Source organism: Phycodurus eques, chromosome 2 (genome assembly GCF_024500275.1).
Source record: "Phycodurus eques isolate BA_2022a chromosome 2, UOR_Pequ_1.1, whole genome shotgun sequence".
In the NCBI taxonomy this organism is placed as follows: Eukaryota; Metazoa; Chordata; class Actinopteri; order Syngnathiformes; family Syngnathidae; genus Phycodurus; species Phycodurus eques.
Window position 1 is genome coordinate 40,698,927 of NC_084526.1, and position 27,068 is coordinate 40,725,994.

General features: G+C 41.7%; 1 protein-coding gene across 4 annotated transcripts in view; it reads right to left on the minus strand.

Annotated features, from left to right (window-relative positions):
• Positions 1-1,612: 1,612 nt before the first annotated feature.
• Positions 1,613-27,068, minus strand: part of nfat5b (nuclear factor of activated T cells 5b) — a 46,205-nt gene continuing 20,749 nt past the window's right edge. For 3 of the 4 annotated variants that reach the window (XM_061670681.1, XM_061670684.1, XM_061670683.1), the window contains exons 3-13: positions 22,738-23,359; positions 21,864-22,050; positions 18,754-18,944; positions 18,297-18,469; positions 15,912-16,046; positions 15,773-15,825; positions 12,889-13,021; positions 12,671-12,739; positions 12,065-12,156; positions 10,270-11,938; positions 1,613-3,785 (exon numbers count right to left, since the gene is read on the minus strand). In XM_061670681.1, the coding sequence (XP_061526665.1) occupies positions 3,544-3,785; positions 10,270-11,938; positions 12,065-12,156; positions 12,671-12,739; positions 12,889-13,021; positions 15,773-15,825; positions 15,912-16,046; positions 18,297-18,469; positions 18,754-18,944; positions 21,864-22,050; positions 22,738-23,359 (3,566 nt within the window). In that variant the 3' untranslated portion in view covers positions 1,613-3,543. The remainder of the gene's footprint in view (positions 3,786-10,269; positions 11,939-12,064; positions 12,157-12,670; positions 12,740-12,888; positions 13,022-15,772; positions 15,826-15,911; positions 16,047-18,296; positions 18,470-18,753; positions 18,945-21,863; positions 22,051-22,737; positions 23,360-27,068) is intronic. The other variant, XM_061670682.1, reaches the window with a different exon arrangement.

The following is a 27,068-nucleotide window of genomic DNA, read 5'->3' on the forward strand; positions in this document are numbered from 1 at the left end:
ATGTCCACATAAATGCGTTGGCTACTTCAGTACAAATGGTTTAGATGCATGACAGACATTTCATAACATAATTCATAATTCATCTATCCCCTCCCTGCTGAAGAGCATTAGCACATTTAAAGCGTCTCGCATGCACCGTCGCAACATCGAGAAGCGAGCGCAGTGTTAAAAAAAGCAAAATTTGCCTATTACATGCACATTTACAATACAAAATCTAGCAGTGGTGCCTTGAGATACCAGTTTAATTCCTTCTGTGACCACGCTCGTAACTGAAAGAACCTGTATCTCAATGAATCTTTTCCCACCAAAATAAATGGAAAAGGCCATTAATCCGTTCCCGTCCCCAAACAGAAAAATTGTTGTAATATGTATTTTAAGGAGGAAAAATAGCCATTGCGGCCATTGAGCTGCTCTTTCTGGTGTGCCCACCTTGGACCAGTATAAGACAGACAGACGCTCGTATCTCATGCCTGTGCTCACAAGTCAATGCAGGAGAGGGGGGGAAAAAATAATAATAATAATTTTTTTTTTCTTTAAAAAAACAACCCAACAATGGCTTGTATAAATAGTCACTCGTATCTCAAGGCACCAGTGTATTTGAAGTTCTATTTTGAAGAGAGCATACATTTTTGAGCAAACTGTAAGTAGTCAACCTGGTCAAATAAACAGCTTGTTCTATTGAGAAAGGGGAAAAAAAAAAAATGTATCAAAGATCTTCAATCATTTCTCCCTTATATAAAAATATGTACCTACCCAGTGTGCGTTCAATGCATCTTAATACTGAGATGCTCGCAACCATTCTGTACAATCACAATAAGTATTCATGCAACTCTGACATCTATCGGTTTGTGTTTGTCATAATACTGAAAGTTGTTCCTATTTCCAATATAATTGTGAAGTTTGGTGCCAATTTCTCCTGAATGTTGGGTCCAAAGATCATGAAGTGTTAATTTTCTCTCGCTCCAAGATTCACCAGAATGTAGTTATACACAGGCATGTATGTGCATTTTTTGGTAAGAACAACCCCCCCCCCCCAAAAAATAAAAAAATCACTTCTGTTTCAGTAAAAGGTTCCAAATGAGGTCAGCAGACGTGGGCGCCAAACCACAATGATTACCATCGGTCACAGTTCGAAAGATCGAAACCCAACTACACGTTTGAGGGTGACGCACAAATAAATACATATGCCAAACTATTGTACTAAACCGATAACAAAAGGCTTACAGGAGAGATACACGAAACAAACGCAAGGATAAATATTAAACACTTCGAGATCTTCAGTTTCACAATTTGAAAGAGAACCAATGACACGTAGCCGTCAGGTGTCCTTCTGGAGTAACGTCCGACTGAAAACAGCTCTGCTCAAATCAGCACACCGTCACACCATTAATCACATTAGTCTAGGTTACACTGTACCACTTACTTCTACTGTATACATCGTCCAAATAGCCTTTTTTTTTGCAGGTGGATAATTACAACTGTGTTGGGAACACTGCATTTCTAAATTTAAAAAAAATACTAAAATAAAATAAAAAATCACACAAAAACAAGAACATTTACCTTTTGTTTCGTATTTTGTCAGAGACCAGCCCCTGAAACGTTTATTAAAAAAAAAAAAAAAAAAAAAAAAAAAACCAGCAGAATGAAAAAGGACAAAGACAGGAAATGTGTTGCTACAGTATTTGATTTTTTTTACAAATATTGAATGAGAAAGACTGAAAAAGAAATATGTACGCAAACAGGCCATAAAACTGGCCGGCCATCAGGATTTTATTCATAGCCAGTCCACACTAGCAAACTAATTACCCAAGAATGAATAAAGAATGTTAATACACACAAAGTGTACTTTATCATTCAATAAATCTATTACATTTGTAAAGTTTGAAGGGGTAAAATACCCTTATCAGGATTTGACCCCTGACCCCCACGTAGCTCCGCCCCTGATGTGGCTCTGTTTAGGATTAACAGATTACATTCAAATTCACGGTTTTTATTTTTATTTTTATTTTTTTAGCTTTGGTCTAATTTTTTTTATATCACAAAACCTGGCATTTTTATGTCCACCTTTGTGTCTTTTTTTTTTCATATCCACGATATGTAATACATTGTTAGGGGGAGTGAAACACTGGCTCAGGTATCAATAATTATGTCCAGATTCGCAGCTCAATATAGTAGCCAGTGTTAAGGTAAGATAAGATAAGATGGCTGGCACAAGGTTTTATCCACTTCCTTATTTTTTTACTTTTCTCATTAAAAGCAACGCATGCTTTTCTCAGGGTAAGCATGCAAAACGGAACAGGTTGGGAGTGTTGAACTTCACCCAGTAGCTTGCGTGTGAACCCACACAGATTGTACCTAAAGCTGTAGCTATGAAAAATTGGATACCAAAATGACTTAAGCGCATGAATTCTCCAAACCCTTTTTAGCAGGGGACCGCGAAGCAAGCGGTCCGTCCGTCCTGGCAAAGGAAAAGCTTCCGAACCGCAACGACACTACACTACAATCCTTGTTTATGCGTACCTGACGCAGAGTGAGTCCATTCATGTGACTCCAAAGGACAAATGACACAATATTAAACTCGTTTACATTCGGTGTTATTTGTACTATCGGTAGACATAGTCTAATACAAGTAATTCTGTCTACGACATCATTTGAAACACTTTTGCTTCAAATGTTCAACTTCAGTGCTACCTTTTGCTAATAATGTTAAATTTTGAGATGTGACAGTAGTACAGCTAACAAAGGAATCCCACGAGAACGTTATTTCGCTCAGTAATTTTACCCGTCTTAAAAACACAGGTGCGGCAATTTAATCAAAATAACACAAGAGTTTATTTTTGATTTTTTTTGCTTAGATCACCCGTGTACCCCACTAGACATCTTACGGATGATTTTTTTTGCATGTTTTCCAATATGCACATAAATTAAAGCCCAGTTAGAGTGTATTTGATGGACTTAATTTCATCAACCCTGTGACAAAAATCAAGCCATAATTGGATAAAAACCGAAGGATTGACATTATATGGCCCATGGTGAGATCTCAAGTACTGTTATAAAGACACAAATGTGTCAACAATGTCATTCTGTATTATTGTACATGATAATCGCTGGCGATCTTGTTAATTTCTTTGCCTCATCTCCTTTGACCTCTCAATACACTTTCTAGACCATTTTCAACCAGACTGCCACCATATTACATTCATTCCGCACTCTCTTCAAACTTCCCTTTTCGCTTCTATCTCGCCTCCCCGGGGGAAAATAATGAAGGGGAAAAACATTTAAAATTTTCACATACAGACATCGACTGTTGCCGGTAATCTAGATAAATCTATTTCACTCTAGTTCACTTTGAAGGCGATTGTCTTTTTTTCCCCCTCTAAATACTGAGCACAAAAGGAGATCAAATCAAATCTGAATTGGGAAGAACACAATCTGTTGCTCAGTCACATGGACAAACCTCCAATTCTATTTTGACCCCTCGTGTACATTTGATAATATCATACAGACAAAAATGAAAGCGGAATCCATGAACTTCTCTGAAAATTAGTATGAACGACTTATGCTGCTGCCCGGCTCTTGCAGGCAACTGACGAGCAGGTCATTAATCTTTTCCATATTCTGGGAGACATTCAAGCCGTTCTGTGCCGTCACTGACTGTGACAGTGACTGGCTGAGCAGCGACTGCATGCGGGCCTCGCTCTCTCTTTGGTTCTGACCAGACTGGCTGATGGCTATAATCTGATCCGACAGCGTGTTTCCTGGTGCGTTCATCAGCTGACCACATTCTGCAGAAGTGGAGAAAAACAAAAGTTAATCGAGTTGCTGTTTTTTTTTTTTTTTTTTAAACAGACTTGCTCACACTCTACTATCAATACATGCTTTTGAAATGAAGTCAGTCTTCCGCAATAACCGAGCAAAGTAACCATTCACTGTCTCAATTTAAGTCAAAAGGTATACAAAGGAAAGGAACACTTATGAAATGCTTCATTTTGATGAACACAGCACGTTTTATATTTCATGAAGAAGCAGTCTATTTTGAATGCTTATTAAACCTGTCTCTTTGCTGACCTAAAGATTGTGGCTGGGGCAAGGTGTGCCCCGCTGAGACTGCTGCCACCGTAACCCAATCCCAGATACGAGCATGAAAATGGATGAAATGTATCACTATGAAGGACATCCAGCATTTTGGGCTCTTTCTTCTTGGCACGAGGCTTTTTAGTAGAAGAGGAAGACCAGTTTCCTTTTATTTAAAAAAAAAAAAAAAAAGTGGCATTTTGTCTCCTTGCTTGCAACTAGGGATGGGACGGTACTCGGTTCGTTATGGTCTGCACATGACCCAAGGGACAATAATGGACCGTGGTTTTTCGGTTTTTCGCCTCCGTCCATCTCTCACCCCCCACACACTGCTGCTCTCTTTGTTCATAGCCTCATCACTTCCCGCTTGGACTATTGCAACTATTGCAATGTTTGGCTATTGTTATTGTGCTGTTTGATTTCTTTTAACTATGTTACTACCTTGAGTGGTTTGAAAGGTACCATTCAATAAAATGAATTATCATTGAAATGACCCAACCAGTTGGAACAATGCTCGCGAAAGATTTGCAGCCCTTTTCTGTGGTCCAACACGTGTAGTTTGGTAACTTCATGAAAACACTCGACTCATGTTATCACGTTCCCGTGAACGTTTCAGACACATTTGAATTCCCAACCCAAGTGTCGATTGGTCATGCTTGCAGAGTGGGGTGCAGACATGACCAATCAATCCACGCTTTATCCAACTGTACTACTGTACAGTCACATGGACAGTGTATACAACCCCAATTCCAATTGAGTTGTGACGTTGTGTTAAACAAATAAAAACAGAACACAATGATTTGCAAATCATGTTCAACCTATACTTACTTAAATACACTACAAAGACAGATATTTAATGTTCAAACTGATAAACCTGATTGTCTTTAGAAAATAATCATTAACGTAGAATTTTATGGCTGCAACACATTCCAAAAAAGCTGAGACAGGTGGTAAGAAAGACTGTGAAAGTTGAGGAATGCTCATCAAACACCTGTTTGGAACATCCCACAGGTGAACAGGCTCATTGGGAACAGGTGGGTGCCATGATTGGGTAGAAAAGGAGCTTCCCTGAATTGCTCAGTCATTCACAAGATGGGGCGAGGTTCACCTCTTTGTGAACAAGTACGTGAGAAAATAGTCGAACAGTTTAAGGGCAATGTTCCTCAACGTACAATTGCAAGGAATTTAGGGATTTCATCATCTACGGTCCATAATATCGTCAAAAGGTTCAGAGAATCTGGAGAAATCACTGCATGTAAGCGGCAAGGCCGAAGACCAACATTGAATGCCCGTGACCTTCGATCCCTCAGGCGGCACTGCATCAAAAAACGACATCAATGTGTAAAGGATATCACCACATGGGCTCAGGAACACTTCAGAAAACCAATGTCAGTAAATACAGTTCGGCGCTACACCCATAAGTGCAACTTCAAACTCTACTATGCAACACAAAAGCCATTTATCAACACCACCCGGAAACTCCACCGGCTTCCCTGGGCCCGAGCTCATCTAAGACGGACTGATGCAAAGTGGAAAAGTGGTCCGACGAGTCCACATTTCAAATTGTTTTTGGAAATTGTGGATGTCGTGTCCTCCGGGGCAAAGAGGAAAAGAACCATCCGGACTGTTATGAATGCAAAGTTCAAAAGCCAGCATCTGTGATGGTATGGGGCTGTGTTAGCGCCAATGGCATGGGTAACTTACACATCTGTGAAGGCACCATTAATGCTGAAAGGTACATACAGGTTTTGGAGAAACATATGCTGCCATCCAGGCAACGTCTTTTTCATGGACGCCCCTGCTTATTTCAGCAAGACAATGCCAAACCACATTCTGCACGTGTTACAACCTGCGTGGCTTCGTATTAAAAGAGTGTGGGTACTAGACAACCAAAATAATGACTATTTTGAGAGACACCAAAAAAAAATTTTCTCTACCAAAAATGTACTGAACTGTGGCCCAAAAACAGAGTTATAGACCGTACCATGGGTTACCAGTGCTGTCCCATTCTTACTTGCCACCAATGACAAAAACTAGTATGGATACCTTATACTTTAACAACTTCAAATAAAAACAGTATGTGCCAAACTGAATTAACTGTACTGCTTGGTGGAGAAAAGGCTTTACTTTAAGGAAGTTGTGAAACCCTTTTGAATGAAGGGATGAACCTTGAGATATTTATGACTAAAGTTAATCTTAAATTCATTAGACTTTATGCCGATCCGATCGGCGTTCATCGGTATCGGCCGATAATTAGCATTGTATGTCATATGTCGCCGATCCGATCAATGACATCATCGATCGGCTCCGCACAAGACATTTAACGCCGCGTCTTCGTCGCGTATGAATCAGAATCAGATCAGATTCTCAGACAAACAACACATAAGTCATTTGCAGTCTGTGCACCACTGAAGTACGTCGTGGGGAACGTCATCTAAATGCTTCAACGCAACAAATGTGATCGAGCACCTGAAGTATGTACATGAGGAGCATGCCGCGTTCAAGCAACGCAGCGTGGGGAAGAAAAAAAAAAAAAAGAAAAGAAAAGTCTAACAGACTCGAACTCTGGACAACACCAGTTCATATAGCTGGGACAGTGAGAAAGTTAGAGTAAGCATGTCATTAACAGTGTTTATTAAAGTAATTTAATTGCAATAAAGTAATTTAATTACAGTAAGTTAGTACCCATTATTTCTGTCATGTAATGTTGATTGGACATAAACCTATGTCAGTGGCTACTCCTTGAATGCCCCCTAGAGGACATTGGTGTTTTAACTTTTGTCTAAAATGCTAGCGAATAATTTGAGCTGGGACGGACGGGCTCCAGCACGCCCGCAACCCTTGTGAGGATAAGCTGTACAGAAAACGGATGGATGGATACAGTACACAAATAATCTTCTTTTCCTTTCGGCTTGTCCCTTTAGGGGTCGCCACAGCGCGTCATCCTTTTCCATGTAAGCCTATCTCCTGCATCCTCCTCTTGAACACCAACTGCCCTCCTGTCTTCCCTCACGATATCCATCAACCTTCTCTTTGGTCTTCCTCTAGCTCTCTTGCCTGGCAGCTCCATCCTCATCATCCTTCTACCAATATACCCACTATTTCTCCTCTGGATGTGTCCAAACCATCGAAGTCTGCTTTCTCTAACTTTGTCTCCAAAACATCGAACCTTGGCTGTCCCTCTGAAGAGCTCATTTCTAATTTTATCCAACCTGGTCAATCCGAGAGCGAATCCCAACATCTTCATTTCGGCCACCTCCAGCTCTGCTTCCTGTTGTCTCTTCAGCGCCACTGTCTCTAATCCGTACATCATGGCTGGCCTCACTACTGTTTTATAAACTTTGCACTTCATCCTAGCAGAGACTTTTCTGTCACATAACACACCTGACACCTTCCTCCATCCATTACAACCTGCTTGGACCCGTTTCTTCACTTCCTGACCACACTCACCATTGCTCTGGACGGTTGACCCTAAGTATTTAAAGTCCTCCACCCTTGCTATCGCTTCTCCCTGTAGCCTCACTCTTCCCCCACCACCCCACTCATTCATGCACATATATTCTGTCTTACTTCGGCTAATCTTCATTCCTCTGCTTTCCAGTGCATGCCTCCAACTGTTCCTCCACCTGCTCCCTGCTTTCACTGCAGATCACAATGTCATCTGCAAACGTCATGGTCCACGGGGATACCAGTCTAACCTCATCTGTCAGCCTATCCATGACCACTGCTAACAGGAAGGGGCTCAGGGCTGATCCCTGATGCAGGTCCCACCTCCACCTTAAATTCATCTGTCACACCTACAGCACACCCCACCCTTGTTCTGCTGCCCTCGTACATATCCTGTATTATTCTAACATACTTCTCTGCCACTCCAGACTTGCGAATGCAGTACCACAGTTCCTCTGTGGGTACTCTGTCATAGGCTTTCTCTAGATCTACAAAGACACAATGTAGCTCCTTCTGAACTTCTCTGTACTTTTCCCATCAACATTCTCAAGGCAAATAATACATCTGTGGTACTCTATCTAGGCATGAAACCTTACTGTTGCTCGCAAATACTCACTTCTGTCCTGAGTCTAGCCTCCACTACTCTTTCCCATAACTTCATTGTGTGGCTCATCAACTTTATTCCTATATAGTTCCCACAGCTCTGCACATCACCCTTGTTTTTAAAAATGGGCACCAGCACACTTTTCCTCCATTCCACAAGCATCTTCTCACGCGCTAGAATTCTATTGAACAAGCTGGTCAAAACTCCACAGCCACCCCTCCTAGACGCTTCCATACCTCCACAGGAATGTCATCAGGACCAACTGCCTTTTCATTTTTCATCCTCTTTAATGCCTTTCTAACTTCCCCCTTACTAATCATTGCCACGTCCTGGTCCACCACACTTGCCTCTTCTACTCTCCCTTCTCTCTCATTTTCCTCATTCATCAACTCCTCGAAGTATTCTTTCCATCTATCTAGCACACTGCTGGCACCAGTCAACATATTTCCATCTCTATCCTTAATCACCCTAACCTGCTGCACATCCTTCCCATCTCTATCCCTCTGTCTGGCCAGCCTGTATAGATCATTTTCTCCTTCTTTAGTGTCCAACCTGCCATACATGTCATCATATGCCTCTTGTTTGGCCTTTGCCACCTCTACTTTTGCCCTGTGTCGCATCTCAATGTATTCCTTTCGCCTCTCCTCGTCCTCTCAGTGTCCCACTTCTTCTTAGCTGACCTTTTTCCTTGTATGGTTTCCTGTACTGTGAGGTTCCACCACGAAGTCTCCTTGTCTCCTTTCCTGCCAGAAGATACACCAAGTACTCTCCTGCTTGCCTCTCTGATCACCTTGGCTGCAATGGTTCAGTCTTCTGGAAGCTCCTCCTGTCCACCGAGAGCCTGTCTCACCTCTTCCCGAAAAGCTGGACAACACTGTCTCAGCTTCCACCACATGGTTCTCTGCTCTGCCTTTGCCTTCCTAATCTTCCTCCCCACCACCAGTCATTTTACACACCAGCATCCTATGCTGTCTAGCCACACTCTCCCCTACCACTACCTTACAGTCGGTAACCTCCTTCAGATTACATCGTCTGCACAAAATGTAATCCACCTGCGTGCTTCTACCTCCGCACTTGTAGGTCACCCTATGTTCCTGCCTCTTCTGGAAGAAAGTGTTTACTACAGCCATTTGCATCAAGTCTACCACCATCTGTCCCTCCAAGTTCCTTTACTGGATGCCGTACTTACCCATCACTTCTTCATCACCCCTATTACCTTCACCAACATGTCCATTACAATCTGCACCAATCACGACTCTCTCTCTGTCTGGGATGCTCAGAACTACTTCGTCTAGCTCCTTCCAGAATTTCTCTTTCACCTCTAGGTCACATCCTACCTGTGGGGCATAGCCACTAATCACATTACACATAACACCCTCAATTTCAAGTTTCACCCTCATAACTCGATCTGATACTCTTTTCACCTCCAAGACATTCTTAGCCAACTCTTTTAAAATAACCCCGACTCCATTTCTCTTCCCATCTACACCGCGGTAAAATAATTTAAACCCTGCCCCTAAACTTGTAGCCTTACTGCCTTTCCACCTGGTCTCCTGGGCACACAATATATCAACCTTTCTCCTAATCATCATGTGAACCAACTCCCGAGATTTTCCTGTCATAGTCCCAACATTCAAAGTCCCCACATTCAGTTCTAGGGTCTGTGCTTTCCTCTTCTCTTTCTGCCGAAGAACCCGCTTTCCACCTCTTCTTTTTCTTCGACTTCGTCGTACAGTAGCTGAATTTCCACCGGCGCCCTGCAGGTTGACGCCGCCGGTGGCGGACGTTGTTAACCCGGGGCACGACCGATCCGGTATGGAATTCTTTGGGTGAACGCTCATATTTGTTTGGCAAAGTTTTAAGCCGGATGCCCTTCCTGCCGCAAACCTCTGCATTTATCTGGGCTTGGGACCGGCCTTCAGTTTGCATTGGCTTGTGCCCCTCATAGGACTGCATTTGTATACAGCTCGTGATCGGATCGGTGATCGTTTTTATTTTTTTTTTTTTTTAAACTTGTTCATTGGTGATCGGCCCCAAAATCCTTATCGTGTAAAGTCTAAAATTCATTCTGCTTTGGATTATTAAGTGGTTAGAAAAGTTTTTGCTACAAAAACAGTTTTAAAGACAGCTATCAAATTTCTCACCGTTCTGAATTCCAAAAAGGAAGAGTTCAGGTTGTTGAGGCTGACTGGGCTGACTGATGGTCCCACCGACTGCAGACTGAAACAGAGTCCCTGGTTGCTGAACAGGAGATGAGGTGGTCGTCTGGAGGTTGGCCACACCGTTCGGTGAGCCAAACATGGTTGACTGTGTGAGCTCCTGAGACAATCCACTCTGCAGAGAGGCCATGTTCGGTGGAGGCATGAAGAGCCCCACAGACCGCTCTTGTCCGTTGTTTGTGGTGTTTCCAAGTTGCATTGGTTGCTGATCCTGAAACAGCACTTGCTGACGTGCATCATTAGGGTTGCCTAAGGACATGGGCTCAGAGCGGACTTGTTGGTTCACCGTCACCACGTTGGCCTGTGAGAAAAGCAGAGAAGGGTTCTGGGGCTCTGGGGAAACTAGACTGCTGGTGGTCAAAGGAGGAATCTGCCCCTGATTGCTGAAGAGGATGTTTGATGTCTGTTCTGTCGTGGGTAGGGTGTTGTTACAGAATAGTAGTCCAGCTGGCTGTTGTTGACCTGAAGATAGTGTGTTTGCAGGTGGATGCTGAACAATGTTCTGAAACAAAGATTGACGCTGACTTGTTTGAGAAAGGGCCTGAGGCTGTGAAGGCTGCTGTTGCTCCATTGGTGCACCTTGCTGAATTGGAGAGAGCTGAGTCTGAGCCTGAAACACAGATTGTTGTTCGGGGGCAGGTGTTCGTAGAGCATTGAGGAAGGCCAGTTGCTGTTGTTGGCTACTACTGGTTGTAAGCTGAGGTGAAAGAGATGTCTGAGGGAGGAACAGACTTTGCGTCGAAGGTTGCTGGTCTGGAGACTGTAGAACTGTCATGTTGTTTTGGAAGAGCACGGCCTGCACTTGCTCTGGAGTGTGGGAGGAGTTCTGGCTATGAAACAGACCCGCCTGGGGATCGTGTGCTTCTGTTATAGGACTGGCATTGTGGAACGGTGGTGGGGAGGGGTGGGAGGGTGTCTGCTGGAGGAAGTTGGTCTGAATAGAGAGAAGTTCATTGGTCTGCTGAAAGAGAGTTGCTTGTTGTTGTTGCTGCTGCTGCTGCTGCTGGTGAGCCTGTTGGAAAAGTGACCCCTGGTTTGGCAGAGCACCTTGTGAGGAGCCTTGTTGCTCCACATTCACACACTGCATTTGAATTTGTGATTGGAATAGCTGCTGTTGTAGATTCTCCAGCGCCTGCTGCTGATGGAGTTGCTGTTGCTGTTGATGAATTTGCTGCTGTTGCTGCTGAATGTGTTGGGTTTGGATCTGTTGGTGCTGCATATGGTGTTGTTGGTTGGTCATTGAGTTGTCCGTCTGAAGTGGCAGATTACCGAACGCTTCGGGCTTAAGCTGTCTAACTGCCTCCTCCAACTGGGCCACTTCGTCTGAAGGGAACATGGGCAACTGCTGCGGTTGAGGTGCAGGATCAGCACATGGCCTCACTACAGAACCACAGCTGTTGACTTGCCTTTCCTGCCCAAGACCCAATATTGGCTGGACTGTAGTTAAAGCCTCTGTGTTGGTAAAAACTGTGGCCTGGCTTTTGTCAGGTTCACCCGAGGACTGTGGCATTGTGTTGGAAAATTCTCTGTTTTTATTTAGATGGCCCGTAGACATGTCTGGGTTCTGTTGTGCTGGACAAAGGTCCACTGTCTGCTGGTAGAACCAATCAGAAGTAGAAACATTTGATGAGAAGTACCTTTACTATTACTAAGTCAGTTTTCAGTAATACTTTAAAATCATACGTGTGTTATATCAGGTAACAAGGTTATATTTCATCACCTTGAACACCCCAGAGGTTTGGAGGTTATTGGTGACCTCCATTGGAGTGACTTCTTCTTTCTTCACTTGAGGCAATATAGGAGGCATCAGAACTGTAACAAGATGTGTAGGAAGCTTAACCGCCAATTGTTATATATCTATCTCATGTTGTTCTTAAAACACGGACGCGCATCCAGGTTGAATTAAAATGACGAATTCAAACGCTCTGAAGACATTACAATTTAGATGAAACATTTCAGGAAAATACACCTCCAGTCACACCCCCCAAAAAAACTTGGTTTGAACCATCATTTTGCATAACATCACAGTCAATTTTGGTCATTATGACACACACCATCAAAGTGTTATTTGATGTCATTGATTTAATTACATTTTGTTGTAAGCGTCCTAAATCTAAATAACATTATTTTTTCATCACTATATAATTTTATTAAATCAAAGGAAAGGTTTTATTGTTTTTACATCTTATTAACAGTGGTTAAACATTTATTGACTTAGATTTAGTTTTGATATTTGACCCTTAATGTTAACCTAAAACCTAAAACATTACACGTACTGTTTAGAGAAAGCTGTAATAAAATGAGTCTACAAAGAAAGAACCTTTACTTTGTTCATCGAAGGGACATGTCTTCACTGGGGAGGTTGTCTCTTTCTTCACAAAAACGTCAGTGTTTGCTGCAAGAGAAGGCAATCACACATATACTCATGACTACAAAATGGCACTGCTAGCTTGAAAGAGCCCAGATGACCTTTACGGCTCAGGGGGAAAAAAAAAAAAAAAAAAGTACTTTATTGTGGTTAAGAAGAAGCAGACTGACACAAACCTGAATCTGAATTGTAAGTAAATGATTGAACATCGTGGGACCTGCCAGCATTGGTGACCACATAGATACCCACACACACAGCAGAGGTGATGCTTTGGTTCTGGTAAGGTGGAACCTTCACTATCAAATGATTCTTGGGGTGTAACATGGAGTCAAGAAGAAGAATAAACATGTGTGAATAAATAAATGCATTAATCAACATATTTCTATGCACATACACATTATACAACACAGTACTGATATAGTTTATGAACACCTTCTTTGTAGTCTGTTTGAATAGCAAGACTAGAGTAATTTGCACAACACCTTAAGATAAAATACAGTAGGTTTCCTGTATGAGAATAGAGCTTTTTCTTTACTTAGCAACTGGACAATAATTTTTAGGTCAGTCATAAATTCTGAGGATATCCTTTATTGTCATACCACAAAACAAGCCACTTGAAATCAGCCGATGCAGGAGCACTTACTCATCACTGCGTTTTATCTGAAGCCTCAGTCCAACAATTGTACATTATACAACACAGTACTGATATAGTTTATGAACACCTTCTTTGTAGTCTGTTTGAATAGCAAGACTAGAGTAATTTGCACAACACCTTAAGATAAAATACAGTAGGTTTCCTGTATGAGAATAGAGCTTTTTCTTTACTTAGCAACTGGACAATAATTTTTAGGTCAGTCATAAATTCTGAGGATATCCTTTATTGTCATACCACAAAACAAGCCACTTGAAATCAGCCGATGCAGGAGCACTTACTCATCACTGCGTTTTATCTGAAGCCTCAGTCCAACAATTGTACTTCATTCATGGTTTCCTGCAATTGCTGCTTCTTTTCTAACATCCAAAACAACTTCCCGTCTTCAGGTAAATTTTACATTAAGCAGCCATTTTCTGTTACAATAAAAAAAAAGTCATCGACAGGATGATGCAAAGGACTGGCAAAATGTAATGAATTGGGAATGCAATGAAATGAGATTTCATGTTAACCGTTAACCCCTAGTTTATTGAGTGATGCGTACTGCTACGAGAGGGAATCTATCACTTCACAATTTGATTACAATTCAAAGTGCTACGGTGTCATTACCCATTATTAATGCATCTTGAAACATTGCATGTTTTTCTATAAAATGTTTGTCTTATTTATGCCTTATGTAACAATTTCTAATCACCCATATTTGCATGATTAAAGTAAATTTCAGGAAGTAACGGACATTTATTAGTCGGGAAAGAGTTACAAAGCCATTTCTAAAGCTTTAGGAATCTAGCGAATCACGGTGAGAGTCATTATTCACAAGTGGAGAAAACATTGAACAGTGGTGAACCTTCTCAGGCCCACAAAAATTACCCCAAGAGCACAGCGACGACTCATCCAGGAGATCACAAAGGAATTCAGGACAACATCTAAAGAACTGCAGGCCTCCCTTTCCTCAGTTAAGGTCAGTGCGCATGACTGGGCAAAAATGGGATCCATGGCAGAGTTCCAAGGCTAAAACAACTACTGACCAAAAAAAAAAAAAAGGCTCGTCTTACATTTACAAAAAATATCTGAATGATTCCCAAGACCCTTGGGAGAATATTCTATGGAAAGACAAAAAGATTTTGGAAGGTGTGCGTCTCGTTACAGCTGGCGTAAATGTAACACAGCATTTCAGAAAAAGAACAACACCCAAACATGATGGTAGTAGTGTGACAGTCTGGGGCTGCTCGCAACTCCAGGACTTGGATGGCTTGCTGTGATTTATGGAACGATGAATTCTGCTCTTTACCAGAAAATCCTAAAGGAGAATGTTCGGCCATCAGTTTGTGACCTCAAGCTGAAGCGCACTTGCGTTCTACAGCAAGACAATGATCCAAAACACATCAGCAAGTCAACTTTCGAATGGCTTAAAAAAAAAAAAAGAAAATGGAGGTTTAGTCAAAGTTCAGACTTGAATTCGATTAAAAGGCTGTGGCATGACCTTAAAAAGGCAGTTCATGCTCGAAAACCCTCCATTGTTGCTGAATTAAAACAATTCTGCAAGAAAGAGTTGGCCAAAATATCTCCACAGAGATTTGAAACACTCATTGGCAGTTATAGACAACGCTTGATTTCAGTTGTTGCTGCTGAGGATGGTCCAACCAGTAATTAGGTTTCGGGGGCATTACTTTTTCCACACAGGGCTAGGTAGCTTTGAGTCATTTTTTCCCCTGAATATACACAATCACCCTTTAAAAATGACATGTTATGTTTACTTGGGTTATCTTTTCTGATTTTCAAATTTGTTTGATATTCTAAAACATTTAAGTGGGGAAACTTACTTAAATGTTTTTTTTAAGTGGGGAGTTTTGGTCTGTGTGTCAGCTACACAGACCAAACTCAGGAGAAATGTCATCTGGTTTGAGTTTTGCATCACCCGATGTGGTTGACGGACTTAAACATGTATTCATTGTGCTCCCGAGAGGAGCTGCGCAACACGAACAGATCAATGGATGGATGGATGGATGGAGCCATCCATCCATCCATCCAATGCTTGCTTTTGTCTGGCTATGAATGATTGTCTCTTACATCATGCGTGTTAATGTTTGTTAGCTTTACAAACCATGTTGATCTCAGTGGGATTACCTTGTTAAACAAAGCAGTTTAGCATTACACAGCTTCAGATTCATACATTTTGTTCCTTGGAACCGACCGCTTTGTTTGTAAGAGCAAAGGTCAAAACTGTCAGTGTTGAAACACACCTCCCAGACTGTGTATTTAGGTCACAAGAAAAAAGAGACTACTCAAACCTTTGAACCAGCAGCCATATAAGATGATTACATCTAAACCGCCATACAAATCTCAAGTGGCTTCAACTTAGCCTATTAATGGTTGGTTCAAATAAAACAAGAACAATCAAATCTAACCTGGTGAAACATCTCCATGTCAATTTCAGCCTCTGTCTTCCAAGACGTTTCATCTGAAAAAGAAGATGCTTCGTGAATTGGAAACGTTGTCGTTCTGCAATTAGAATGTATTTTTAATTTAAAAACAGGTATTTCTTACCAGAGACATTCTCTTGAAATATGACTTTAGCGTCTTTGAGAAAATTCTTGCCAATGATGAAGAGTTCCTCTCCTCCCCTCACTGAGCAGCTGTGCAGTGATTTCTTCAGAATCTCAGGCACCCCTGCCGGCTGGGCTGTTGACACAGCAGGTACGTACAATACTGAAATTCTGAAAATAAAAGGCAGCCGGTAGCTGAAGGACTCAGTTTTCCGAACAGCCGTTCATGAGGTTTACATGCACAGGAAGAAACCAAACAATTGAAACCATCCATCCATCCATCCATCCATTTTCTGAGCCGCTTATCCTCACAAGGGTCGCGGGAGTGCTGGAGCCTATCCCAGCTATCTTCGGGCAGGAGGCGGAGTACACCCTGAACTGGTTGCCAGCCAATCGCAGGGCACATCGGAACAAACAACCATCCGCACTCACAGTTACACCAAACATTTTGTTGGTTTTTTGGGGGGAGGCTGGAACGGATTAATGGTATTAAAACCAGACTCATAAAATCCACGTAAATCTGACTGCTAACTCTTTGACAGTTGGGTAAACACTAACCTTTCAGAATACCGATCAGCTTAAAGAGAAATAATTTAAAAGACCATCTAGAAAATGTCGGTTTTAAAAATGTGATGCCTGTGCAAATCCACACTGGGTGGAAATGGGTCAAAGCAGTCGTATGATTACTGCATTTTTGTAGTCCATAAAAATAAACAAATAAAAAAAAATAACAATAGATCTGTATTGCGTTAAACTCATTTATTTCTAAGGTGCCCTTGATTAAGACGCACAACCCTTAACTTACTGCTCCGATATGTCAAGAGTGTATTTACTATTATGATGGGTATTATGCAGAGGTCACATTTCATGCGCTTAGGACAATAAAATTATCAAGTACTGAAATGCAAGAAATAATTGTCAATAAACGCGTCACTATATACTTGATAAGCTTTAAGTATTAGGGCTCTAACCAGAAAGTATTTCAAAGGATTTCATCCACAATTGCTTTTTATTCATTAAAAACACTTTCGGTCAAGCATGTTGTAATTATAACAAAAAAGACGCATCGGTTAACCTTTCCTTAATACTGTTTGAGAGTATCGTTAACCTGTTAAGTGGGAATAGATAAGATTTCATGTTGACATACAGCATAGCTAAAACAATGGTTCTTTCTCAAAGGAGATGTTCGATGTTGACATATTTTAAAAAACTCCCATTTCCTGCTAGGGCATTTCATGAACCTTTTTTATGACTGAAACACACCACCCAAACACAAGAAGATGTACGTCATCTTCTTGTGTGGAAAGATACTAGTGTGTTGCATGTTGGCTCATTGTAAATGGCACCACACTTCTATTGTTTTGTCCTTCCTTTTATTCCTCCCATGTCAGTTCTATATACTGAAATTACCTTCTTACGGCCTTAACCGTCTTTCCTGTTTATAAAGCCCACCACACCCTCATACTGTTTGCATTATCAGACATTATAATGAGAATGACGGGGTTTTACACAATGGGCTCTTATTTTCATAGACGGAGCAGCTGTGCTTCAGTGTAAACACTAGCACATCATGAGTTCCGTGCGAGCGCAAAACTCGCCGCGTGTTCGCCAATTTGGCAGGCGTGTCTGCGCCAAGCTGGGCGTGTCGGCGCACACAGGGCACACCCCTTGGAGATGTGCTTTGTGCAGTGAGATTTTGGTGTCTAAAAGTATGTCTAACCTTACGCCCACTGGCACCATGTCTAACCTTTGGCGCAGGTGATCCAACGTAATTTTGGTGGATTTGATTGGGGCACATACAGGCAGACAGAAACGTGAGCTCTTTATAGACTTGAAGTGGGGGGTGGAAACGAATGATTGTCGGTGGGGATCGATACATAAGGTCCGCGGACATATTTAAGTCGCCTGTAGTTTTCACTAGCTCATTCTGTATTTAGCAGGGGTATCCGCTAACGTTCAATGCTCCAATGCTGCGCCCTTCTCCGCATATAGAGAGGTCTCCATGGGAGAGAATGAGGGAAGCAGCTTCGATTGGAAAGTACTGAATTCGGTTGTGAACATGGCCAGACCAGGGCACACGTGCCGCTTTTAATTTCGCTGGGGGTACGCCACTCCACGAAATGACCCACACCGGGTCCAGCCAGCCTCTTCGCAGAGGTACACCAGATGTGAGTCACCAAAATAGAGAGCCCGATGTCTTCTAAAGCTTACATGAAAAGAATACAGAGCCTTCTGACCCAAGGCTGTATTAAACTTTAGACACGGAGGCATCTCCAAGTAAAGACAAGATAAGAGGTTAGGAGCCAAACTATTTTTGTGTGACATTCACATAGCTACCTTCATTATGTTCTATCCACAAGGACTGAAAACAAAGACCTTCACTTACTGCAAAGGATGGAAGACGACAGCGTTTGGAGCGTGAGCACTGAACCGTCTGGACGTGGGATGTTGACCCGAAACACGAGCCTCGCCCGCGTGCTCTTCTTTTTTGACCCCGCCACCCCAATTCGAGCCTCCACATCGGCATTTCGGAGCTTCAAGATTCCAACGCAGTCCACGCTGCAGAAAAAATCAATGTCAGCTTTGGAAAATATGCAGTCTAAATAACAACTCAAAATTAACCAATATGGGTGGCAGAATAATAAAAAAGGGCATAATTAAGCTGCCAAAATAAAAGACAGGATGGCTAATGTACAGTTACAGGAATAGTAAAGAGCATGTGAAGTCAACACCTGCACAAAATGAAGCCTCTCTTTGTTTGTGGTTTAACAATAAAACCCTTAAGAGCCATATTTTGTGCACACAAATGCTCAGTGGGCTCAGCCAAACAAGAAAGTACGTACGCTAAGGTCATGTTGGTGCTTGGGTCCAAGGGGACTTCAATGACAGTCGTGCCCCCAATGTCCACCTCTTTGCAGGCTGTGGTGTTGCGGCCGGTCACTCGACAGGCTTGGTAAAATCCATGGGGCCTCACGCGCTCAGCATCGTTCCCCACAAACACTTGCAAAATAACTGGTTCCTTCACACCCTCCAGCTGTAAAACACAACAGAACACAATAATTTGCAAATATAAATAGTGTATGGAAATGTAGCACACTGGTCACGTCGCATGGATTTTGAATTAGATCGGTACGACGAACACGACACTACGAAAATGGAGCAATTTTCCATTCTACGCAACTTCTTCAAGCTGTTTAATGGCACACCCTGTGAAATTCCCTGTCACGCTAAACATAAAACAAAGAATTATACGGCGTGTATTTCAAACAGCCACATGCCTTTGACTTAGAAAAGTTTGCTTGGCTAATGCTAACTAACAATGAAAATTGCCTTTGACGGAGAATAAATTGAATCGGTGTCGCAGTGTTATGACCCTTCAAGGAACGGAGATCTGACACAAATGGTGGAGAAACGTGAGCAGAAAATATAGCAATATTAACGGGCATATTTTCTCTGGTATGTGTGCAAGGCTTGAATTAAGCGGTCTCGCATCGCTGTTTCCGGGTCAAAATTAGCATTTTCAGCATCAAAAAACACATTGAAAAGCAAAACTGCAAATCAGGCTTACGGCGGAGATGGTTGAGAAGACAGCAGCGGCGTATGTGACACAACCCGCTTACGTCACCGATGTGTGAACGCGGAAGTGGAGCTTTTGGACTATGGAGCCCCACGACAGCCGTTGCAAAATGCGACGAGAGAGAGAAAAAAGACAAATGGCGAAAGTTTGGGTCGCATTTCAGAGAGCAAATTTGAAGCGCAAATAGGTGAGCTTAACGTTTACCTAACATAACAACGCCGCAGAGTGTCTCTTTACATTAAGAGCACTGTCAAATGTGTGTTTTTTTTTTTATTTTTTTCACCATGACAAGGCAACCATAACGGTAAAACGTTGAGTAAAGTAGTTGGAAAAACATGGCAAATATGACCATCCATCCATTTTCAACACCACTTATCCTGGTTAGGGTCACGTGGCGCTGGAGCCTATCCCAGCTGACTTCGGGGAAAAGGCGGACTACACCCTGAACTGGTCGCCAGTCAGTTGCAGGTCACATATAGACACGGACAACAATCCGCACTCACTTTCACACCGTCACTGAGTGGGAACTGAAGCCACGCTGCCCGCGCCAAAGTCAGGCGAGTGGACCAGTACACCATCAGTGACACGCAAATGTGACCAGTAAGAGTAAAATGAATCATCATGTACTCAAACAGGAGGATTTAGGTGAAGTGAAATACTTTTGTTTCTCGAGGTTTCTTCATTTTAGTTTGAACAAAGTGAACACTTCCAAAACTTGTAGTAGTACAAATAATATTTGTCATTTTAAGATAACACAAAAATATTGTACAAACAGTACAAAAGACTAGAGCGCAACAACTGTAATAAAAATCTGCAATATAGCGGAACTGTGAAGCAAGAACTGTGATGTAGCGGAGGATTACTGTTACTAAGTTGCAGGGACTCATTGTTCCAGGGCTGGGACTCATTGTTTGACGACACCATGAAATGTGCATCCCGAGACCCACATAGTCTCAAGTGTAAAATGATCTATGTACATGTATTTAACTTTTGTCCAAAGGCACCAGTCATAATGAAATGTTAACAAGTTCAGTTTCAAACAATCATGTAATCAAATCACAGTCATGTTCATTACCGTAGCATACACAAGAAGCCAGCTATCCCATTTTCCAGGTTTGGTTTTGGTTTTTATAAATTACAATATCATATAATGCTATTTTCCTTATCATAAAAAAAAAAAAAGAAAAAAAAAAAAAGTTTTTTTGGGGGAAGCTGATACGGATGAATGGAATTCCCATTCATTTCAATGAGGAAAGATTATTTGATAATAAAAGCATTTTGAGTTACGACCGTGGTCACAGAACGAATTCAACTCGTTTCCAAGGCACCACTGTATCTACCGCTGCAACACCAGATGAGTTAAATTTGGCTGGTTGATCTCATGTAATTACATCCATTCATACATAAATGACCTTCTCAACCTCCTCTGAAGAACCCTATTGAACCTAAAATAGTCGAAGCTTTCCTTTTTGTCAGTGAGGTCAAATTGCTCATCTGTATCAAAAAAGTTTAAGAACATGTCCAACGGATTAGTGAGTTTTGCGAGTCTCTCAGTAGCACGAACACATCTTGACCACTGAATGTAATTTCTTAACAAGGCTGTCTGTTGATAAAGGAAATGACTTAAAGGGAAGATGGAAAGGATCGGCTGAAATTATACATCTATCATGAACGGAAAATATGCTTTATTTTGATATATCAATTACTATAGTCACAAACAGAATTACATTGAAGTGGTCAAATGAAACCTGGTCATATGGAGTCTCACCAAACATATAACAAGAATATGAAGCATTCAATTGAATTGACACAGTGGACACACATTTAGCGATTTACCAAGAACACGGATGAAATTATGTATTGATATCATAGGGTACATTCTTATAATGTACTCATGTAAGATGCTTATATTATACACTAGTCCACCAACGCTAGCTGTGCACGTGTGCGTGTGTGTGTTTTCATAGCAAACAAAGACTCTCAACTACGAGCGGCGTTGGTTTACAGTTTTACTCGTATGGCTCAAACCGGTAGGGACATAACACATGATCATCTTCATTGCCGTCAGTACCACGCTCTGATTCGATTTCAGAGGAAATATCGCTGATATCGTCGCTGAAGTTACTGGCAGTCTTCCTCACGTTCATCTACGCTTGTCAACACAAGCGACAGCCAACGGCTCCCTCTGACGAAAGCATTCAACCGCTGACGTCACGACATGGTTGCCGCATTTTGAGGTGGCTTTTTGAATGCCCAGACGGTGATTTATCATCAGACTCGAAGAATGAATCGCCATGCGTCTGGTATCATGTGAATTGTTTTGTACTCGTTTTGTATCGTTTATAGGAGCGCATCTCATCTACTCCCAACAGTTACCTTTAGAGTAGGGAAGCCCTGCTGAGTGCGGTCCTTCACTGACCCTCTGCTGCCCTCCGTCAGGTAGCGAGCCCGATGCTGAGGCTCAGGCTGAACAAGGATCTTCAGTTCCTTCTGTTCACTCTTTGATGGGTACTGCATCGATAAAACTCCTTTTTGATGAGGCGTATGAGCATTTTCTTGCGGACTGAAGAAAAATGAACAAAGAGAAAGGTTGGCACAGCTACAAAAAGTGTTTCACTCATTTCATCACCTCTGGCCTCCTGTTTGAACGACACGGAAATCATGTTCATGTCTTATGCAATATGTTCATGTACGCTGGGACTGTATTTACTACTTGAGTTTAGAAGGCAACGCGGTGTAAGCTGTAGCCGAGTCCCGGTCGTCTTTTATTTTTGTGTGTGCATATTTTCCCTTTTTATTCTTTGCACTTCTACACTGCACATACTTTCTTCTTCTCGCAGACTTATTTACTTAAAAGATCAGCTGATTGCGATCTGGACCAAGGCCAAAGCCGACAACAAGCCTTTGTTTTCTCACCAGAATTTCCGATGGGATCAATAAAGTATCTACTTACTTACCTAAAACAATCAGTGGTTAAAGTTCTCCACGGTTTCCATGGGGCGCCCTTAATCAAGCAAATGAATTGTATCTGTTTATGTAATCAACACTGCTTATCCTTGGCCTTTGAGAGAACTGCTGTAAATTCACTGTTGGCAGCAGTAGCCAGTTCCTACTGTTTATGGCTGTGTTTTAGACACTGGGTGCAGTCACTGTACTCAAGGCGTGGATAAGTGTGGTGGCCTGATCCGAGCCATCTTGGGCTCTATCAAGGGGCTGTTGTCATAGATACCATATTTACAGTAATACAAACCTTCCTTTTTGTCCAGTCTTGTTGTCTGTGCTGAGCTGGGAAAGAACAAAGTGTGGCCCTTTGGCACTGTCCGCATCAAAAACATCCATGCTGGCTTCATTGGTAAGCAAAGACTTGGGCCCTGGCCTTTGTCGTGGGGTGCGTTTTCGTGACTTTCGTGGCACCTCTGTGTTGTCGTTGTAAGACGTTGTGCTCATCAGACTGAAGTTTGACAGCGAGTCCTCCATCCAGATGCTGTTGCTGTGCTCCGAGTCCAACGATGTTTCCGCTTGACAGGACATGTGACTATCACTGAGTAGGTCTTGCGGAGGCGGAGAGATGTTCAGTTCGGTGCGGCGCTTTGGGGGCATCATGTGCTGATGTGGCTGGTCCTCCTGTGATGTCACACCTAGCCCTCCTCCAACCTCATTGGAGACCAGGCAACGACCACCGCCATTGCCGTTCCCACTCCCACCTTCGGCACCAAGGCTTTCTGGCACAGCTCTGCAACTCCTGTTGTCCTCTGGCTCAACATTGCCACTGACAGGGTCACTGGCTGAAGAACTGCAAGGTATGGTGGAGCTGGAAGAGGTGGAAAAAGCACTGCGGGGGCCATCCATGGTCATAGAGGAGGACATGCCATCTACAGTGCAAATAATTGGAAAGTTAATATCGTCTCAAGTAGTGCTATCTATTTGTCCCGTTTTAGAACTTAAATTTGCTGAAGTTTGTATATTCTTATACCACTACGCTATCTTTTGTTCAATCCATTACAGGGTCTTGTCTTTCAAGTGGCCCTTATATGTGTATGGTGATGGCTTCTGTCCATTGGCTCACTTGATGAATAATTTTAAGAAAGATGATCCGATGATCCACCCTTTTAAATAACTTAAAACTGAGGTGTTAAGGAAACAATATTTAAAATTTAATCCACTTTCTACAGTGCGATGGGCGATGTGACAGTTAGAGAAGCATGTCCACCAGCAAGTACCTGAAATCACTACCTACATCTCCATACAAGTAGGGATACACCGATACCAGTATCGGTATCTGTATCGTTGCCGATACTGCATGCTCTAACACATCAATACCACTTTACCAGCCTAACATTTAACTTCCAGGCAGGTAGAGTAGGAGCCATGTCAGCCATGTGGAGATGCTTTAAGGTAAACATGGATGACAACACTTTATTAACCGGCTGCAAATTATGCTCTGCAAAATGCACGATGAACTCCGCTGCGTCAGGCCGTCCGGAAAGCACCAAAGGTTCTTCAGACCCATCGCTCCACACTGCTCGGCAGGAAGTCGCTGCAGTGCGGCACGTTGTGTAAGGACAATAAATAAATAAATAAATAAATCAAATGAGAAGTAAACGGTGGTGTGATAAAGTTCAGTTATCTTCTCAGTGTTTTATTTTATAATTTGTGGTATTCTCAAGATGAAGTCTTGTATTTCTCTTTATTCACTAAATTTTGTAGTCATGGCATATGTATGGCTATTTGTATATCCAGCGGACTACATTTTTCTTCATCTCTGATCTACTGTATGTACTCTGGCATAGTGCCCCCTAGTGTTCAGACTGAGACACCACATAACTGCCTTGTGCTACAGGCAACATTTAAGTGAAATGTGTGGCAAGACTGAGAAAAACATGCAGTTGGACTTTAAAATGTCAGTAATAACAAGTTGTTACTCTATAAAGTGTTATATTTGTGCTATGCCATGTTTAAGAAAAGTTTGCGTTTTTGAACAGTATTTGATTCAAATAAAACACATTTTCATTGCAATTGCAGGACGTAATGGCAAGTATCGGTACTCGGTATCAGAGAAATCATGAAAAAGTGGTATCGGTGCATCTCTACCTACAAGTAAATGTTATGAAGGAGATTTGTTTCATATTAGTATTCCAGATAAAAATAGTAAATGGAACATGATGTTGTTCCAGTCATTACCTGCAAAGACAATTCCTAAGATGATTTTATCCGAATTGTATGATTATAAAAATGCTTGCCAAAGAAGAAATTATCTTGACAACTACAACTGAGTCTATCCAGAACTCAAGTAAGCAAAAACTCTCCCATCCCCTCCAACTCCTACTGCCTCCCCAGTGACCATATCATAAAAGTCAAGTTTATGAAAATGGGAACAATCGCCCCGTGTGAGTATCAGCGGTGATGATGATATTTGAGGTCGTGGACTGCAAAAAAAAAAAAAAAGAAACCAAAAAAACAAAGCATTAGCATTGCTATAAAAAAATAAAATAAAATATATTATGACCCATTTGTTTAAATGATTGTGTGATCTAATGGTGGAAATTAAAAAAAACTATTAAATTAGCACTAGCGAATGCTTTATTTTCTGTCACAATATGATGGAGGTTCAAAATGAGCAAAATGTGGCACGCCAGTTATTGGAGCTTGAATTTAGGTTACACAAATTGTTTTGCCTGGTGGGGACTGAACGCAGCCACAAAGACAAAATAAACAAGCTTCTGACCTATGAAGCAGAGAACTGCAGACCATTTTATATGAAGACCCTCCCTGCTTCAGAGAGAACTTCCTGGAATAAAAATGAGACAGCGAATGAGCAATATGGGCTGAAAGTGAACAGTATTTTTTTTTTTTGTCAGATTTCTGAAGAAACAAATACAATATGTTTTGCTGTAAAATAAAAAAAAAATAATAAAAAAGTTGCTCCAGCATGCCCGCACACTGTAATTTTGAAATAAGGGTCTGTATGAGAAGTGGGGAAGAGTGAGACTAATTTGCAGACTATGAATGAAGTAAAACTGCTGCTGGCATTATCAACTGTTGTGGGATTCATTAGTTTGCGAACGAAGCAAACTGTTAACAAAAAAAAAAAAAGACCGAGAGACAAAGAGAGGGGCGCACAGTAAAATATGTATTATCAATTAATACACAAATACTGTTGCATGAAAGAGAGAATCACTTAAAGTGGAATCCCTGCACTGCATTAACAAAAAGAATGATAACTCAGTTTTTGTTAAGGAAAAACATAATCCGTTTTCTACTTCTCATCCTGTTCAGGCTATCGGGAACTGTGAAAGAAGCAGCACAATTTTACTGAACATTAAGTACAATGATTCAGTAAAAAATAAGGTTGTTTTAATATGACAAATGGTTGGTTTCACTGGATCAGGCTAGGCTACAGAGGAATGCGTGTCTATTGTTCTCATTCTCCTTTTATTAGTCTTTCTTGGCAACTCTGCCTTAAAAAGCCAGAATCCAAGTCATGTTTTCAAGGGCACTGGGCCTTATTGTGTTTTGAAGTAGTGAGTTGAGAGTTATTGGTTTCCTCAAACAAAAGACTCACTTGTTTACACTATGGCCTTTCTGTTTTGAGTGATTTTGGAGATCCAGTCAAGTGCTTTAATTTATGAAAAGAAGAACATACAATGCTTAATGCTATCTCCAGGTTGTGGACTTGCATGGAAAGTAGTGCAAAACGGACTAATGGGTTTCTTTTTTAGTAATGAACAATTATTATTCATTTGTTAATTATTTGAATTTATGCAGCAAATCTCACATTTTCAAATTATTAGCTGTTTTCAACACAGTCAATTTTGAACTAGTCCAAACAGCTGTTACTGTCAGTTGCTGTCAAACTGCCCAAAAAGTTGATAAAAACTTTTGAAATTTGCAATAAAAACTTTATGTTAGACAAGTTTAAACATGCATGCTGCATATTCTCTCTAGCAAAACCTTAACCTGTTGTATAATTACTTCTGACCACATGTGACATGTTTTTTTGGAACCCATGTATGCATGAGTGCCAGAATAAAGACAAGAATGTGGGGAGCGGAGCACCATTTTTTCAAGCACAAAACCACTATTGTTTTCGGCAGCCATAGATGTTTTGCATTTGCGAAACATCATGCAGGGATGCAATATTTCCAATTAAAAACATTTATTTGAGGCTGTGTTCGGAATCGTTCTCTATCAACCATATAGTGAGTTTGCCATTATGGAGTGCTGTTTAATGTGCAGTGAGTATACAGTGCTGTAAAAAAGAAAATATTGCCCCCCTTGTCAAATGCTTATATTTTTGCAGTTTCTCCACTTCAATGTTTAAGATCAACAAACAAATGTGCCCCTCCTTGAGCCGTCACCTTATCATGGTGGAGGGGTTTGTGTGTCCCAATGATCCTTGGAGCTAAGTTGTCTGGGCCTTTATGCCCCTGGCAGGGTCACCCATGACAAACAGGTCCTAGGTGAGGGACCAGACAAAGCACGGCCCGGGCACAGCGAGCTGGGCGGTGGCCGAAGGCGGGGACCTTGGCGATCTGATCCCCGGGTACAGAAGCTGGCTCTAGGGACATGAAATGTCACCTC